This window comes from Limanda limanda, chromosome 6 (assembly GCF_963576545.1).
Source record: "Limanda limanda chromosome 6, fLimLim1.1, whole genome shotgun sequence".
In the NCBI taxonomy this organism is placed as follows: Eukaryota; Metazoa; Chordata; class Actinopteri; order Pleuronectiformes; family Pleuronectidae; genus Limanda; species Limanda limanda.
In genome coordinates this window covers 15,181,549-15,200,675 of record NC_083641.1, presented here as the reverse complement: position 1 = coordinate 15,200,675, position 19,127 = coordinate 15,181,549, and the positions used below count along the sequence as shown (strand labels likewise).

At 43.3% G+C, this 19,127-nt stretch overlaps 1 protein-coding gene across 1 annotated transcript in view; it reads left to right on the top strand.

The window, feature by feature from the left end:
• LOC133003486 (multiple epidermal growth factor-like domains protein 6) overlaps positions 1 to 10,116 on the top strand; it is a 58,488-nt gene extending 48,372 nt beyond the window's left edge. Inside the window, exons 27-39 of the mRNA XM_061073235.1 lie at positions 1,155 to 1,283; positions 1,632 to 1,760; positions 2,611 to 2,739; positions 2,856 to 2,984; positions 4,480 to 4,611; positions 5,036 to 5,164; positions 5,382 to 5,510; positions 6,470 to 6,598; positions 7,065 to 7,193; positions 7,354 to 7,482; positions 8,923 to 9,051; positions 9,204 to 9,332; positions 9,711 to 10,116. Coding sequence (XP_060929218.1) covers positions 1,155 to 1,283; positions 1,632 to 1,760; positions 2,611 to 2,739; positions 2,856 to 2,984; positions 4,480 to 4,611; positions 5,036 to 5,164; positions 5,382 to 5,510; positions 6,470 to 6,598; positions 7,065 to 7,193; positions 7,354 to 7,482; positions 8,923 to 9,051; positions 9,204 to 9,332; positions 9,711 to 9,790 — 1,631 coding nt within the window. The 3' untranslated portion in view covers positions 9,791 to 10,116. The remainder of the gene's footprint in view (positions 1 to 1,154; positions 1,284 to 1,631; positions 1,761 to 2,610; positions 2,740 to 2,855; positions 2,985 to 4,479; positions 4,612 to 5,035; positions 5,165 to 5,381; positions 5,511 to 6,469; positions 6,599 to 7,064; positions 7,194 to 7,353; positions 7,483 to 8,922; positions 9,052 to 9,203; positions 9,333 to 9,710) is intronic.
• The last annotated feature ends 9,011 nt before the right edge of the window (positions 10,117 to 19,127 follow it).

Genomic DNA, 19,127 nt, shown 5'->3' with positions numbered 1-19,127 from the left:
CTGTGACATTATTGTGAAGAGGTGATGCAGTTTTGACTCTTTACAACAACCTTTTTTTTTAAATGCATCACTGACACTGTTCAAGCTAGACTCAGTAGAGCACAGCACCTCCACCAAGACCCAACAGTTGCCTTCAATTCAGTCAAGCTGCATCAAATCTCACACATTGAGGGATATAAGTTACCTGCTTTGTTGTCATTGGGATACATGAATTATTTCCAGGTCAGACAATTGCCTCTCTAGTAATGTAAGTGTAAATAAATATATATTCTTGATCTGCACCAACATTTAATGGGTTTTTCTTTTGGTTATTCTGCACCTCTCGATAAAATGTCATGGATTCTAACAAAATAATTGATTTTCATACTGTTCAAAAGTACATGATTGAAAGAAAACAGCTGCAAATCAAAAAGCATCTGAAAAAAAGCTAAATTCGAACCTCAACTCAAAGAATTGCAACTTGAAAATGTAAAAACAGATGTTATTGCATACACCACTATGTACTCCTTAAACTCACTACCTCATCACAAGTTCAGAAGTCAGCTGGTCCATGTGAATCCATGTGAATCCACCTCCCTCATTTGAAAACATGTTTTAATTGCAGGGCTGCTTCTTCTCATGTCAACTTTAATATCCAGTGTAGGCACCTTTCTGTAGAACAGCTAAACACACAATGACAGGTTAAAAAATCCACCTCCTCTGTTGAGATCTGCTCTTCTTCATGAGACAATTTGAATATTTCCTGTATGCTTCATTCACAGTTGGGATCCGCTACAAATAATGACAGCAAACAAATGTTGTCCTTTTTTGTTTATTTGTCTATTTCTGTGTATGTACGTTGAGAGCAACGGAAAAAACTGAGTCAAATTCCTTGTATGTGTTTCCATACATGGCCCATAAAGCTGATCCTGATCCTCATATAAAACATGGGCCTTGGAATCTAAGATATTGACATGTATAGCATATTATTCTCATTACCAATATTTGCTAGAATCATCAATTGTTTTTGGTGTATACATTTCTCTTCTCAAAATGTGCATTCTTTTATCTGTCTGTACTGTGTGTGTGTGTGTGTGTGTGTGTGTGTGTGTGTGTGTGTGTGTGTGTGTGTGTGTGTGTGTGTGTGTGTGTGTGTGTGTGTGTGTGTGTTTCAGCCTGTCCTGCCGGACAATATGGGGACCACTGCTCTGGCCAGTGTCTGTGTCAGAACGGGGGCCCATGTGACAGCGTGACAGGCCGCTGCTCCTGCCCCCCCGGCTGGACAGGAGACGCTTGTGAGTTAGGTGAGTCCTTCTTCCAATTTGTCCTTTAGCTAAACTTTCAGGGTCATGGGGAAAGACAGAGCCAATCACAGCGGACTTTAGGTGAAAGGAGCTTTACGCCAGACAACTATTCAGACTCACATCCACATAACTAAAAAAACAGGAGGAAACCCTAGTGGACATGAGGAGAAATGTCTAATTCCCTGCAGAGAAAAATGTCCCAGACAGCCCATAGGTTTGAACTGGTGGACCCTTCACCACCATGCTGCCAATTACAAACTGACATTGCTAAAAAGCGTTTTGAGTTTGTGCAATACATCCTTTCTTGAGTGTTACTTCCGTCTGAGGGTTCCTTCTCTTCTCTCCTAGAGTGTGAGGAAGGACGTTATGGAGCGAACTGCATCCTGGTCTGTGGTTGTGCGAGCGGAGGGAGGTGTGACAAGATCACTGGAAAGTGTGTGTGTCAGCCCGGTTGGACAGGAGAGCTGTGTCAGTCAGGTGACTTCCCCAGCTTTACATCAGCACTGTCATATAACAGCATAACCGTTTTCATTTCTCAGTTTTATGCCTCCGTGCTGGTGGGAGCCAGAGGCTGGAGGCATTATGTTTTCGGGTCCATTCCATTTCCATTGTGAACACGATATCTCAAGAATGACTTCAAATCTGGTTCAAACATTCACTTGAACTCAAAGATGAAAGCAATTGACTTTTGTTTTCGAAGGTCACATCCTTGTGATCGTAATACACAAGGAACACACATATTTTATTACATCTGGCATAAACATTTACTTGACTCAGGGACGATGTGATTGGAATTTGAAGGTCAAAGGTTCACCGTAGTACACTGCAGGTGAATCCTTTCCAATTTGGCACACATGTTCACTCTAGACATACAGATTAAATGATTGGATTTGGTTGATCAAGGGTCAAAGGTCAATTGTGACCTCATAGGAATCTGAGTTTATATTTATATCGACTGAATCTATCAGTATAGTATTAGTATATAGTATTATCGAATCAGTTTTTTGCCTATCCCATTAAGATTTATATATATATATATATATATATATATTAAATGCCATCCAACAGATTCCACCTTGTGTCTATATAACCTTGAAGAAGTGTAACCTTCCTCTCTCCTTACACCTTTGTTGTATTTCTGTGCAGCAACAACCAAACCTAAGAGAAAGTTTACTTACTCCTGAATTTATTAAACTTGTTGTGTCAAAACTTTTTGTGCATTTAGTCCTAATGAGCACAAACCCTCTATTCTGCCATGTTGAAAACCTTTGTTTTCTGGTTCTAATGTTTCCTGCTGTACGTCACTGCTGGTGTGTTTCCTCTGAAGCCTGTTCAGAGGGATTCTTCGGAGAGGCCTGCGAGCAGCGGTGCGACTGCGTCCACGGTGCGGGTTGCCACCATGTGACCGGCCGTTGTGAGTGCTCGCCAGGCTGGAGGGGAGCCAGGTGTGACAAACGTGAGTGTGTGTGTGGGACTGAGGAAATTGCAATTGAATGAAGCTTTACAATGGAGCAGCTTTAAACAAGGGGGGAACTGACTGTGTGTACCCCGCGTTTGTGTGACCCCCCTCAGCCTGCCTGCCGGGGTCCTACGGTGCTTCCTGTGCCCGGCGGTGTCAGTGCCCGGCTGGGTCGTCCTGTCACCATGAGACTGGGAGCTGTGGCTGCCCGGCTGGACTCACAGGGACCGGCTGTGAGAAAAGTAAGAATAATACACCCATCGTAAAACAAAACTTGAATACCTCCAGCAAGGTTCTGCATTTGTCTAACACGATTATGCAAGAAAACTACTGGACGGGTTATCATGAAACTTTGTGGAAGGATGCGGTGTGGGTCAGGAAAGAACCCAAACAATTTTAGCCGCAATGGTGATTTTATTTTTTTGCTTTTACTAGATAGGTGAGATAGGAATAAAAAACAGGCGCGTTTAAGGGACTGGTATTTATAAATTGGAGCATTATGGTGCAGATCCAATTCCATCTCTCGTGAATTTAAATGAGGCCTTTAGGTCTGAGCTCTCTGAGAGAGTTACACAAATATAAGCTTTATTTCCTCTGGTTTAGTTTGTATTTTAATGGTAAGGTGAGAAGCAGCTTCTCGAAGGCATCTTAAATACTCTGAATGAACATTATGTGTGTTGTGTCTTTTATGTGTGAGTGTTCATAGAGAAAGCCCTGACACATGGCTAATATCACTGTCATGCATATAAAACCATTTGGCCGACATCCGTTCCCTTTTGAGAGAAACACCCCCCCCCACACACACACACACACAATGCACCACTTCCATTAGGAAGAAAAGGCGTCATGGGATGGAAGCGATCACCAAGAATCCTTCTGTTAATACTAATTAAAATTTCCTTTTTTCCACCGTGTCCTCAAGGGGAAAATTACCATTTATTGCATTCCAGGAAATGTATTCTACACACAGCACTAAAGCCTCACTGTCACAGGACTTTATGCTAATGTTTCATTATTTAGACTATACCCTTTAGAACTGTATACGAGCGCCTTCACTACACTCAGCCCCTCACCACTCCGTCTGCACCGCCACCTCCCCTCCGCCTCAGCTCCCTTCCTCTCCTCACACACTCCACAGACATCTGATAAATGTTACACACCGGTTGCCAAGTAAAACAGAAGGCATTGTTTTTGTCTCCTCCGCAGCGGATAAGGGCTTTTGGAAGGCAGACATGCATAATGACAGCGCCGTAATTGCCTCTTTAGTCTGGAGTCCTTTCTTATCTGTCCCCCGCGCTGCCTGCCGCTGTCTGATTGAGGAGCCGAGTGCTGCGGTCTCACCCCAAAACATGTTCGGTTCACAGATTCATCTTGTTCGCTATGACCGAGTGTCTGCGGACCCCATTCATTATTGTGATGAGCGTATATATACGCATGTATGGAGAAAAAAAAGTGTGTGAAAGAATGTCCCTGTGCGTCCATCTGGGTCCGGGCACCAGGGAAAGTGTTTGTTTTGTTTTGTTACCAGTCTGTATTTGAAGGTCCCAGTGTGTTCACACAGGAATCTGAAGAAGGAAAGTGAAGTGGAATTTGTATTTGTTCCCACTAACTACTGAAAGTCCTGTCAACTGTCATAATTAAAACAAGCTGTAATGCAATGATGTGCATTATTCGAATTTTGGATCCTTCTACGTAACACCTAGAGTTTGTGATATGTTTCTGACTGTGTTCTCTCAGCGTGTCCTGCTGGCATGTTCGGCCAGATGTGCAGCCAGCTGTGCCAGTGTTCAGGTGACCGGGAGCAGTGCCATCCTGTGACGGGAACATGTAGCTGCTTACCGGGGTACTACGGGGCAAACTGTGGGCTACGTAAGTATACCGACTGGTATTGGGATTTGGCTTATCATCAACTGTATAGAATGATGGACGACACATTGACACTTCCTTCTTTTTGAGGATAAAATAAATGATACTTTGACTTTTTAGTTTGGTCCATGTCAAATCCACTAACATGGAGTTTTTTTTCTTTAATTAAACGGGAAGTCTGGAGGAAATTGTGGGCGCATTGACCCAATTTGTAGATTTGCCATTGAATTAAATATTTACATGTAATTCCTTTGTTCATCTGCAATTGTTTTAAGATGTTACAGTTTTAACCCATTAAAATGTTTAGATATTTTTACATCTGAAGTCCATCCAAAACAGTAAACAGTAAAGCTGGATCAGATACAAAACGACACAACAGATTCCTTCCTTCATCTTTCTCCCTCTTGTCATCACGGTTCGTGTTCAGGATGTCGAGCTGGAACTTTTGGGCCGAACTGTAAATCCAGATGCAGCTGCGTCAACGGCGGTCGCTGTGACTTCAGGACGGGAACCTGCTACTGTCCTCCGGGCTTCATCGGAGCCGACTGCAGCTCGGGTAAGTTAGAAATCCTGACACCTGTTGGATCTGCACTGCACCAGCTTTATGATTCGTGCTTGGAGTTGGTGTTTTAGGGACGATCATCATCACGGTATCTTCACCGCACTGGAGAATTCTGGTCAACTACGGCCGAAGTGAACCCCAAGGCCTATGACATCTCCTTACCTTGCTGATTTGTAGTTTTGCATGAATTAAAGTGTGATTTTCTCTGCAGGTTGTGTAAGTGGGTACTATGGGAAGGACTGTGCCAAGCCGTGCTCCTGTGGGGAAGGAGGGCAGTGCCACACGGCAACAGGGAGGTGCATCTGTGCCCCGGGCCGGATGGGACAGACCTGCCAACAAGGTGACTTTAAACTTTTCAATGGGAATAATAGTCCTTATGTATATGATAATAAGTTAACTTCATGTGTATTATTCCCCTGTGAATTATTTTAATACAATCTCACTAGAGAAGAATTACAGAGGCAATGTTTTTGCAGAAAAGATAAGGATTAGCCAATGTGTAAAAGAGAGGTATTAAGTATATTACTTTTTTATCATAGATTTAAAGACTATCATGCAGTAAACAAAAAGTTTGGCTTTGAGATGGATGTCGAACTTTAGTTTTATTTTTTCTTACCATTCTCATGAGCATAAAAAGACTCACCAGTGCCGCTGACGTGCATCAGTGAGAACCATTGGCCCTAATGAGTTCTTCAGAAATAGACGACCTCACTAGAATCCGAGAATCCGCCGCACAAATTCGGGCGTATTTTTCAACATCTCTCTCGCTGTATATTTACATAATAAATTCTCCATTTCCTCAGTGCGAGGCCTCCGATGATCACAGGGATTCTTTTTCGCGGGAAACAGAGGCAGAGTTTCTCTTTATCTCTCCCTCTATCAGCAACTCAGCTGGATTGCGAGAGGGGCTTTCCAGCGCCGCTTGTCACTAAATGTTCTCTTCTTTCTCCTCCTGCTTTCACTCGGACATACCACCTCTTAAGTTGCTCTTGTTGAATGTTTACAGAAACCTATAAGTAGCTTGTTCTCTGTCTTCCGTGTCGATGGATCTGGCAAGGAAGCAAATAAATAAACAGGGAAATCAAAGACGGCCTGCTTATTGTGTTCCTGATCTAAATTACCCAGAGAAAGATGATTATTCTTTTATATCAGCGCCAAATGAGACTACTTTGCCATCTCTTTAATGAACTATTGCTTAAATAAACATCATGTGGTTAGTGCAATTTCTGTGTGTGTGTGTGAAAGAAGAACATGCAAAAGGCACTGAAGTTTTGGGGTGTTTCCTGACTGTTTCTTCAGCATGTCCCAGAGGGCGCTATGGCTCACAGTGCAGGAACACATGCAGCTGTCAGAACGGGGGTCTGTGTGACCCTGTGGCTGGGTCCTGCAGGTGCGGACTGGGCTGGACTGGACCGCGCTGTGACACAGGTACAACAGAACACATCAGAATGAAACACAATCCTATTTTGCTCATGGGAAAATCGAAAAAATCAAAACAGACAATAAACCTGGGTCATTTTCTCGATTTTTCTCTTATGCCCATTGAAAATCTTGTTTTGCAATATTGTTCCTGTTACTATGGGCCAGTCCTGCCTTTGTTTTACCATATTTTGTGTTTAAATGTTTTAAATTATGCAAACAGATCAACAGACCCTTATTTTATAGCTAATAAATACAAATAATTGCCATTATCTTTACAACCACCTTTGATTTTAGTGGTATTAACAAATGTTGCCATTTATGACCAATCATGTTTTCTATGATCACTGTTTCTTCATTAGTGCCTCTAATGCAGCCCAGATCGTGTGTGTGTGTGTCTTGTGTGTGTGTGTGTGTGTGTGTGTGTGTGTGTGTGTGTGTGTGTGTGTGTGTGTGTGTGTGTGTGTGTGTTCAGCCTGTTCACAGGGAAAATATGGTCCTGACTGTGCACAGGACTGTTCATGTTCCAACAATGGGACGTGTGATTGTGTTACTGGCACCTGTAGCTGTACAGCCGGATACTACGGCCACTCCTGTCAACACAGTATGTAAACCTCAACTAACAATTCATCTTCTGGCCTCACATACAATTTAAAATAGATATGATTTTTCTGTCTTTGTGAAACATTTGATAGTCTATAAATGAAATACAACATGATTTTCTGGCCATTTTTAACCTTGAACTGTTTTTCTGTTTCTCCCAGAATGCCCTTCAGGGTTTTTCGGAGTGAACTGTGCCCAAACGTGTGACTGTAAAGTGGGTCAGTCATGTGACCACGTAACAGGCCAATGTGCATGTCCACCCGGCTACTATGGGTCGCAATGCCAAAGACGTGAGTACATATGAACAACCAGAAAAACACAACATTACATTTTAGCATGTGCAATAGGCAGAGGATTAAATGTGAAATTTTTAAAAGGATGAATTAGATTTTATGAAACAGTTACTTTGAAATAAAAGATGCCATAATGAGGGAAATTCAAGAACTAGGTCAGTGTCCCAGAATAACTTATATCTGCTAATATTAAGAAAGAACTAAAACCTTTTCAAATGTGGTCTATGACTACAGAACACACAGACATTACAAGCTATGCATGCAGCCACAACTTAAGAACTACCTTAGAGTATTTAAAGTATAGTTAAGTACACAATATGTGTTTTAGACTTTTTAAAGGCCTGAAATTCAGATGATTGAAATGTAAACTTGTTAAGACCCTGCAGAAAACCTGATAAAGACACTTATATATCAGATTGCAAATATTTTATGTTTTTGAGATACTTACACTCCAGCAACTTCATGAAAGCAGAAACCCTGTCATGCTCACAATCACAGTCCGGCATTCATTAACCAGCAGCTCTTTGGATCCTGCAGTTATGTGCAGATATGAGCATGAATGAATAGTAGATGTGCGTGTGTGTTCTGGCAGACAGACAGACAGGTTGGTAGGTAGGTGGGCAGGCAGGCTGGTTATTTGATGAGAGACAGGTGTTTCCTGCTTAATGCGTTCCTGTTACATCCCTGTGCCCCCCCGCCTGCTCGCTGGGCTCCCAGCCGCAGTGTGAGCGCCTAAATGGCCACTTCAGGCCCAGCAGGAGATATGACTGAGCATTACAGAGCAGCTGTAAAGCAGCCAGAGACAGAGCTGACTCTGTGTGTGTGTCTGTCTGAGGAAATGTGAATGCACCTTTTATTTTATCACTCAATGCTCTTACGAATGTGAGGAAATCTGTTTTTTTACGTGTGTCTGCTTTTGCTCGTATATTACTTTTTATGTGATTGTGCAGTCATATGTGTGTGGTCTTGTATTTTCACCTCTAATTGTCAATAAGGATTGAAAAGTCATGGTTTATTGTTGCTCATCACATTTTAAAGGTCTAAATGTAACTTTCTTGGAAAAAAGACGTTTTTTCCAGTTGGTTAATGAATCCTTCTACAAAACAATGAGATCACTCAGGATTATAGAAAACAGCTAGTTACAGTTGGTAGTTGTCAATTTTAGGAGCAGGAGCAGGAAAGAAATCTGAGAGCAGACATTTGGCCAATACAGAAGAAGTGTGAGCGCAAGATGAGCTTAGGCTGCTCAAGCATGATTGACTGGAAAGACGTCACGTGAGAAGAGATGCTTGAATACAGACAGGATCCATATTTTACTATCCAGATTACAACTGATAATACTAGCATTATTGATCTTACAATGTACAGAGGGAAGAATTATCGTACAAATATGATAAGTACCGTACATCTGGCAACCCTGGCGTTTCTCTTCTTTAGGCTGTGAAGCTGGCAGCTTTGGACTGAGTTGTGCCGAGTCATGCAACTGTGCTGGTGAGGCCCCATGTGACCCAGCGACAGGACGGTGTCTCTGTCCCCCAGGAAGGACAGGAGGGAGATGTGAAAAAGGTAGGCGTTGCCATAAGGGAGCACTTCTTTCAACAAGTAGATGGTAGAGTTATTAAAGAACTATCAGACATTTAGAAAATGCACTTTAATACACTTTAACTGTGTGAGTCAGTTGTGTTTATTTAATCTCTCCCTCCTCTGCGCTCTCTCAGACTGTGATGGGGATCATTTTGGCCCCAACTGCTTTCTGCCGTGCAAGTGCTCCCACAGGGCCCGCTGTGATGGGCTGACTGGCCGATGTCTGTGTCCGCTCACCTGGCTGGGCCCCACATGTAGTGAAGGTACTGCTCGGCTCCTGTTGCCATTCACACACACACACACACACTACACGCACACACACACACACGCAGGGTCACAGGCTGTAAAGCTGAACCAGCTTTAGTGAAATACTATGTCATGAAGTGCGAGAGGCTGAGGCCCATCACCTTTTGTGTCACCCTGTCTCCCTCAATCGGCGCTCCTGTCTCCTGACAGTTATTTTAATCTGCGCCCAGCGTGGCGCCCGGCTCAAGGCTGTCTTCGTTTCACCTCCTCAAAGCCGAGCACACGGGGAGACTCCGCACCAGTTACTTCTCCTCCACAAACCCCAGAACATTTGCTTTTGATTTTCCAAATAGTGCTGATGTCTTCTTGCCTTTTTTTCTTCCCCTGTCTTTCAGCACTGCAGCACCAAACCTCAGGACTGCTGAACGTCTCCATGTCCCAAAGAAGGAGAAGAGCGGGCAGCAGAATCACATAACCCATAGCAGAAGGTGCAAAGTCCTGACTGGACAATCACAGACAGGACTTGGCTTGTGCGAGGCGTTTTAAGGAGCCTGTCTCTGTAAAGGTGATGTTTTTTTTGTGGAACAGCTGTCAGAAAGAAGCGCTACATCATACTCACGCCGCACCGCACTCATCACCGAGCACGCCGCTCAAGCCAATCCACCGGTGAACCTGACATGTGAAGGGCCCTCGGAGGACCAGGAACTCCACACTGACCCCAGACTGTGTAAGATTATAGTTCAGGGTTACACAGACTCCTTAGCAATACACACTAATACCTGCATCACATCTGCTGAAGGAAAGCGTTTAAGTTACCTTCTCCAGTTTGACGTTTAATGAGTTGTTAAGAGTTCAGTTTCTTTTCTTCGGGCCGTTCGGACGAGACACGTGACCGAATCGGAGACTTTCTTGTAACCAGAGAGACTTTACATCCCCTACAACTCTGCTCATAAAAAAAACGTGGTGGTTAGTATCGCAGAATGCCGAGCATATTTTGGGTGAAGATTAACAGCAGCTAAAACGGATTTAGAAATATATGGGTCATGTATATACTTATTCTGAAGAGTAAAACACCAGGATCCGCACATACAGGGAGTGCAGGCATGTGAGCTCCGAACATGTGGTCCAATGAATGTTCAAGCAGAGGATTTTGGTTTATGGTTGAAATTAGCTCCATACGTATTTTAAGATGTATAAAAGTGTTTGAGTAATAATTTATGTCTGATATATTTTTTTCTACAGTAGAGTTCAGTATCCTGGTTACGTATATTAAAAGTACAACTGTGCCTTCTCCACAATCCCCGAATCTATATGTGTGCAAAGATGCTTCATTTCAAAAGTTTAACTACACACAGAAGTTATTTCCTTTTTTACTGAAATGTCCATTCTCAGTATATTTGTTCTGCAGTTTCCATATCACACTTCTGTATGTTGCATATTGGAGCATGATTAGCTGATAATTCTGAGCAGGCCTGGGCAATATGGCCCAAAAAAATAATTTTAAAATAATAAATGTCCCTTTATTATTTCTTTTAACTTTGAAGACAAATTTTTCTCCTGATTGGAGGTTGTGATTTTAAACTTCATGAGCAGAGAATCACAAAAACGTCATAAACAGCAAAACATTTTACAAATCTGAAGTGTTATACCTCGTCCCAGTTTTTCCACAATGCACAAACTATATATTGATTTAATGTGAACTTCTGTTGTATTGCTTTTCATGGAAATAATATTGCGATAATTATTGAAATAATTGTATCACCCAGCCCTGACCAGATTGTACCTTCATGTCTTAAAGTCAGACTGAAAGGTGAGCACAGAAGAATTTTTTTTTGCGTTCATCATTGTGATTCGCAAAAAAGTGTCTTTTTGTGTTCCTTGATACAAATATCTGGATTTTTAGACATTCCCCTAGTGATCTTTGTCAAACTGCATCATTTCCTAAAAAAAGGTCTTAGCTTTGGCTTCTTGGTTTACAGATTATTCTAAAGAGATTAATTCTACCCCCAAGTTTAACAGTTTTAATATAATGGATGATCTCTCATTTTAGCTTATTTAATTGTTTGTACACTTACCTACAGATGTCTGCAAAAATATCATCATTATACATTTAATTCCTTGATTCTGTTCATGACATAATCATGCATCATTTACCTGCATTAAGAACACTTCATTTATGCCATTGATTGTAGAGTTTCTCAGTGTTGTGCAGTGTGCTGGTCGCGAAATATACTGCTGGCAAATCCTGCATGGAGTTGCACATGTCTGCTGAATCAGCAGCCGATACAGAGTTTTGGAGTTTTGTAGAAAAGTCTGAGAGTTGATATGTGAACGTTTTGCTGCAGTCGTGGACATTTTATTTTTATGTCCAATATCACTATTGTGATCAACAATTATGTGTGTTTTATTTGAGGGTTGAACTTGTACAAAGACTGTGTGTATAATATCTCAGGTCATTTATCAGAGATAACCCGATGTGCTTATTTTTCTGATGGTGTGTGGTGCTACATTGATCCGTTTTGGTTGAGTTAATGAATTACGTTTTTTACTGTTTTATCCTGTTGTCCTTTTGTTTTCTTCCATGATCTTTACAAAGAGCCATGAACCAAATAAATACCAAAAAACATACTGCAAAATGTTTCTGTTTTTATTGTCGTTGGACCAGTGAGCTGTGACTACGCCTCACATGCTGCTGATTTGTGTGATCCTGTCGTGGGTTGAGAGGGCACAGTGAGGTGGGGGGGTAGAAAGAGGGGGAGAGAAGGTCCAGCTGTCACAGAGACCTATGTGATCCTGTGTGAGTGGATGTGTCGGGAGGGGTGGGCTGGTACTACAAGGCATCGCTCATCAGCCCGAGAAGGGTCAAGCATTAAGGCCATCCCTCCCTGACAGAAGTCTAAAGAGGGTGGGGGGGAGAGGCACCTGATGTACAAAAGTGGTGTAAGGTGTGTGTGTGTGTGTGTGTGTGTGTGTGTGTGTGTGTGTGTGTTGTGTGTGTGTGTGTGTGTCGTGTCAGAGGAAGAGAGAGCTATTCCTCAGACATTTTTCATGTGCGCTGGAGCAGTTTGTCTTCCATCGGCCAGAAGCGGCCGTGGTCCGGCAGCGGCAGGCAGGTGCCTGGACCAAACATGCACCCGGTCTCCAGCATCCAGCGAGGTGAGTGATGGGTGAGCGGGTCCGACAGCAAAAGGATGGAGATGGAGCCCTCCACCACCACCGCCACCACCACCCACTCACCGGTGTGGCTGATGGATGGGGGACCGCTCCGGCTCGCCCCGTGTTGTGACAGGCAGCAGATGTTCTCCAATAATGTTTATCGGCCGGGCCTTCATCTTCGGATGACACACACCTGTTTCCAGTCAAACAGGCCCAGAGAGGCCATTCATCCCCGGCGCTCATGGGTGGCCACTGCACTGCCGGATCTGCCCTCCACACACAGCGTGCCACAGCAAAGAGCAGTGCCACAAAGGGTCCACAACTTTTGGGGGATTTATACACTGTTTCAGTATGTCAAGTCTCAAATATTTGGCGTAAATGTTATTCATCAATATTTATTTCAACTTCTTAAAACACTGGTGCACAGTTTTCTTACACTTGAAGTCTGAACCAATGCTCATGCGTCTACATTGTTTGTGTTTGATCTTGTTAGTTTTGGTTTTATATTTTAATTTAAGACTTTTGCCGGACATATGTACGTTCTCTCATCATTACCTGTATCTATACTTGACCTTGATTGGTTGGACGGACAAATGTGTCTCCAGTACAGCTGTTGTAACCCCCAACCTTGTAGTCCCTTGAACTGTGAAGTGTAATATCTTTAAGGTTTCCCGTATCGCCAAATGAACTTCCTCTTTCTTCAAACATTATACTGTTGGATTTGAAAGAAAGCAAGCAATCCCCTGAGCTGTATCCACTTCTTTTTCTTCTTCTATTATTTTAAATTGTTTCAACGTTTCCACATTGCAATGTAACAAACCATGGTTCAGTTTGGTTCTGACTGAGACCACCTCTTTTGGTTATAGCACATTGATTCAAACCATGGTTCACTTGTGTTAATTTGGTTTGGACTAAACTGCAGAGTCAGAGGGTTCAGACCGAACAAGGAAGGTGTGAGCGCGCCCTCAGATTCTTGAAAAAACAAAACCCTCATTCAAACATCATCGGTTCATTTAATTGACCTCTATGCTTCATTTGTTTTATTACAATTGCACACAAAAAAGTCTGTACTTACAAGTTTTTGCAGTGAAAATGTCCTACTGTTGTCCTGTCTGCACGCCGGCTTATCAGGAGTGAGTAAGAGAGAGGGGGGGGGGGGGGGGGGCTGGGGCAGGAAACTGGCGATGAAATAGCCCGTAAAAGGTAAGATCGCATCACGGGTACTTTTTCCGCTGTAATCATGCATACACCACTCTTTGCAAAGGAGATTCTATCACTTCACCGCCGTGGCTTCACTTCACGTCCCAGAGATAATTTCGGCCCCTCTGTGTTGAACCAGATCTCCCAGAAGGCCGCAGCGTTTTGAACTCGCGCTGACGAAGCTGTCGGCTCAGATAAAGGAACGAGGGGGGGAAATCATTTCAACCCGTCCTGCACCATTTGTTTGGCTGTTGCCTGGAAAAATAAATGTTGAATGTCGAGGCTGCAAAAAAAAAAGATTTGTATCGTTGAACTCTCCCACACCCGGCAATCGGAAGGTATCTTTGGTTTTAGACGTGTCAGCTTTTTTTGAATAAGTTTCATGTGTCTTTGAGCAGATTGACATCTTGCAACTTTTTCTATAAAGTAAAGTACAATTTCCATGTTTATTCAAATCAAGTGTTTATCAAAATCGAAATGTGAAGTTGTAGGTAGGTAGGTGTACATTGCTGTTTCCACCACTGGATGGTGCTCATAATGGAAAACAGAGAGAAACTGTGAGGATCCAGTAGGATAATTACACAGGCTTATGTTAAAGGATACAGATTTCCCACTGTCTGATAATGAGACCTATATTTATAGGTTACAGTGTCACAACCCGACACTGCTACACCCACCCCCTCTAACATGGAGCTAAAGGCCTGATTAGCTGCTTCCTAATCTATACTCCATGAGCAAAGAATGAGATGACTTCAAATGTTTCTGCCACCACGCCTGTCCTGATTAGACTCGTCATATTAAAACCATGTGTACGGCTGCTCGGCTCTGTCCCGGTCTGTTCCCTGGGTCTGAGACTGGAGTGTCCATCAATAACTCTAATGAGCTGTAGCCTGCAGGGGGAAAAGCAAACAGTGTAATGAGACCGCAAAACCTCTAGCTCTGGTGCTTTCTAGGAGAGAAGGCAGGCGTGGAGGAAAGACCAGAGGAAGAAGAAAGAGAAGAGGAAGAGAGAGTTGGAATGGCTTGCATGCGCGCGCGCACACACACACACACACACACACACACACACACACACACACACACACACACGCACACACGCACACACACACAAACACGTATCTCCATAACTTCAGAGGACATTACATCAACTTACATTGAATTTCTAGAGACAACCCTAACCCTGAACCTGACCCTTACGTTGGAACGTTTCTTCCCCTTAAATTGTAATAATTATTTTGTTAGATATATATATATATATTTTTAAAACTATGACTCATAAATGTTTATATCTACATTCCTCAATTTCATTTGACTCTATTGACTCTGGAAAGAGATCATGGAGGCTTTGAGCAATTATAATAACCACTGACCCATCCCGCTGTGGTGGGATCTTAATTAACAGACTATGGCCTGAATCAGGAACATTTAAAGTTTCTTAAACACATTCAGTCCCCTGTGCCCAAGCCCTTCAGAGCACTCATTGGGGTACCACAGCTAGACGCAAACCTAACCCTAACCCTAACCCAAACCCTAACCTAAACCAAACCCAACCCAACCTTAAACCATGTCTTCACCTTTTCTTTGATTTATATTAGGAAAATTAGCTTTTTGGTCACCATAAAAATGACAAATCCCCATAATGTGAGTAATACGTAATACCTTTGCTATCCATTATTGGGACTTATTATGGGCATCGACTGCCATTGTAGACAGCCAAGGCTTTGGTCCCCATGAGGTCCACTGGTCCTGACAATTCAATGATTATGCTGGAAGAGGTAATAAAAATGAGGGTGCACACACACACACACACACACACACACACACACACACACACACACACACACACACACTGACAGAGGAGGTGCTACCATTATTGTAAACACAACAAAAACTTGATGTTATGATTTGTGGAATATCCCCACACTCGCACACACAGAGCAACACACTTCCCACTTGAGCCAGCTGTTTGCAAGTACCCCTCCATACCACCCCCCCCTCCACCTCCCCATCCCTCCTTGAAAGCCATACACTCCCACACCCATCCATGCCTCCCTCTCCGAAAGATGTTTCCCCTGGCGTCTGAGTCAGCACGGGTGCCAAGTCAATCTGCGTGAGAGCTGCCAGCTGTGATAGCTCCCCCCTCTCCGGGGGGCTTGATGTATGTTTCGAGCGAGGGGAGCTGGGCAGTAACATGCCACACAGGGCCGGCTGCGTGGACGAGTGGCAGAGGAAAGGAAGGGAGGGTTGTGGTGAGGACAGAGAGAAGAGAAGGAGGGGAGGAAGGAAGGAAAAAAAAGGAAAAACGGACAGTGGCTGAACAGGAGCTGTAATGAGGCCTGATGGATTCTGAGGCTGTGCCAGCTGCACCATTAGCTGAGTGGCTCCATGGCCCACCGAGTGCTGCCCACGGTGTGCCCACCCGACCACGTACACACACACACACACACACACACACACACACACACACACACACACACAGTGGGGACACGGCAGCTTGGGAATCCAGCACCTCCTCACACCCGAGGCCGTGCCAGCCACACTTCAATCCACACTGAGGCCCTTTATGAGACGCTGTGGGTTAATGACGGCAATAACTCGTCCCAACGTGTTGATTAAGTGTGAGAGGATACATGGGTGACATTGGCATGCGCTAATCAACGCTGATCAAACCGACGCAGGCACAGCAGTAAAAGCGCCAAGCTGCCAAACTCACTCGGGTCCCCCCCCCCCGCACCACTTCACTGCCCACACACAATGGCATTATACACACTGCTGTCTATTCATAATATTTTGGTGTTCTTTCCAGAGCCAGTGCCTTTGGACTTTTTTGTCTGGGGGAAGTTCTTTATGTAGGTGATGTAATTACATGGGCAATTTGAACTGCAGTGGGGGTGCAGTGGTCAGCGAGGGGTAGTGGCAAAAGTCCCGCCGCCAAGTTGGTTCCCAGATGCAGTCGAGGTATAATCCCTGTTTGTTAAAACCTCGTTGAACAGTTGGAATTTTGGACAGTTTTATTACAACTGCAGAATGATGCATAATCTTTCTCTGGATAATCGCTCTGCACCAACGCAAGGTGATTAAAATGTTCTCGTTATTTCTTCCAGTTACAGATAATTTAACTTACAGTTGAACCATGGTTACTTTAGTGCTCTTTCTCACGCAATACCTGGCTAAATTACAAATGAATATCAGGCAAGTATACATTAATTCAATATCATGAAACACTGACATTCACTAGTAATACCAGTCTATAGTATTTTCAAATGTGTGGAAACTTTTATTGGAGCCACTTTAAACCTACCTTGTGTTGCAAAATTGTTTCCAAACTGCTACATTTTTCTGTTTGTTAATTGTTATTTTTTCATCTTTGGGAATTTTATGTTTTTTCAGTTAATATTTTATTTCATTAAACATTTTATTTCTCACATTATTTTATTATAAAAAATAATGTCATGATCCTTCTCTTTTGATTGAAACAATGTCAATCCTGTTGTCCATTTATATGAATGACATAAAAAATCTAAAAGCAAATATTGGTTAAAACAATTATCAAATGACTGTGTGCATTAGGAGATGCAAAACAAAACAAAACAAAAGGAAATTTGCACACAACTCAGCTAGTTTTCTAGTCTTTCAAGTGTTTTTTTGTGGCTGTCAAGGTTTGCCTGAGAGGAGCCAGGCACCACAGCTTGGTTGATGAACTATAGTTTAATTTCAATAGAACTAAACAAAACAGACAATCAATACAAAAAAACAACGGATAAATTCTTAAATTAAAATAAAACTGAAACATGAGGAAATTAATGAGTCAACAGACGAACTGACAAAGACAAAGGGAAACACAGAGACTATCTACACAAGGGATGATTGAACACAGGTGAAACGCATCAGACAGGTGCAGGCGATCCCATGGCCGGAAACAGGACAAAGACAGGAAGTTAAGCAAAAGAGACATATGAGGAATGAAGTTTCAAAATAAAACAGGAAGAAATCAGATAACTCAGAGTGTAAAGCACCCAATTCCAAACACAAGGAAAACAAGGTCCACGATCTAAAATGTTGTCCACAAGAATTCATGTGGCAGATTCATGACAGCGGCCTTCAATTGTAATGTTTTGGTTCTCTCTCACTACTCTCACAGCGTCATTTTTGGCTGTAGCAGGCAGCTGGTTTTATCAGTAAAGCATTGACAACCCACTTTCAATAGTTGCTCGACAACAAGCTACAGACAAACTGTATTTGGCAACATTTGGCTGAAAGAGAGTCAGGTTTTTCCAACAGGAGTTAATGAAGACCAAAATCAAAGCTACTTAAGAGAGTGAAGTCCACTTGCCAAATCATATACGGAAGAAGAGAAATTAACTCGAATGTTGTTCTGAATATGTTGGACTTGTAAATATGCATGCTCACCACATGCACGTTCAAAAACTGTAATGAGCAGATATTAAAAGAGATTGTTACAAATCTTAAAGAACGGATGAGGCTGTTGCACAAATTCACATAATCATAAAGGCTTGAATTAGTCCAAAAATAATACAGGTGGCCAAACTCATACAAAGGGCCATTATCACTGCCACTCCATTATGGTCCTGGCCTGCGCCAACGCTACCATCATTGCAACTGACCTCATCAAAGCTGGACGACCCACGCTGACCTCATCAGCACTGCGTGACCCCCGGTGACCTCATCAAAGCTGGACGCCCCACCGAGCCCCGAGGGCCGACAACAGGCCCTAAGAAAACACCCCATCCATTAGGGTGCCAAGAGCACTGTAAATGTGGAGTGTCAGCGCCAGCCATCTTCACTGTCATGCCCAATTCTGCAACCCCCCACTCGCCGGACAATGGAGTCGCTGAACCTCCAACCCTCGCAGCCACAATGTCCGCCCACGTCGGCTGGCAGCATGTGACAGAGGGGGGGCGCGGGACGGGGAGGCCTGCTGCAGGATGGGACTCTTATTGAGCGTTTGAGCGATGAGCCAGGTCATCACATCTACCCACCTCATCCATCATGCCCCACAAACGGACACAAATAAAGAGGACACATTCCTGCCTCCGCTCCCACTACCACATTCAGGCGCTCGGCAGCCTTTTCTATGCTTCCCTCGCTCTCTGTGAGCCAAAGCCCCGAGGAAAAAAAAGGAGCGGAGCAGAGTTCAAGCTCTGCCTCTCTCTCGGAGGCCATGAGAGCGCCAGAAAAAAGCACCAGGTGGTTTTCTGACTCATGTCTCTCAGTATAAATCTCTGTTCGGGCCCAAGTGATGGGCAGCCAGAAGGCCTTTATGGAGGGTGAGGGTGTGAGCATAAAGGGAGACAAAGAAGTGAGTAAAAAGATGTTTAATGAGAAACAACGGGAAGACATGTCAGTCCACATTGTAGTCCTTTATTTTTCTTAGTTGTTCCTCCCACAGTATTGAATTGAAATGCATAACAGTTACATTGTAGAAAGCATTAAAA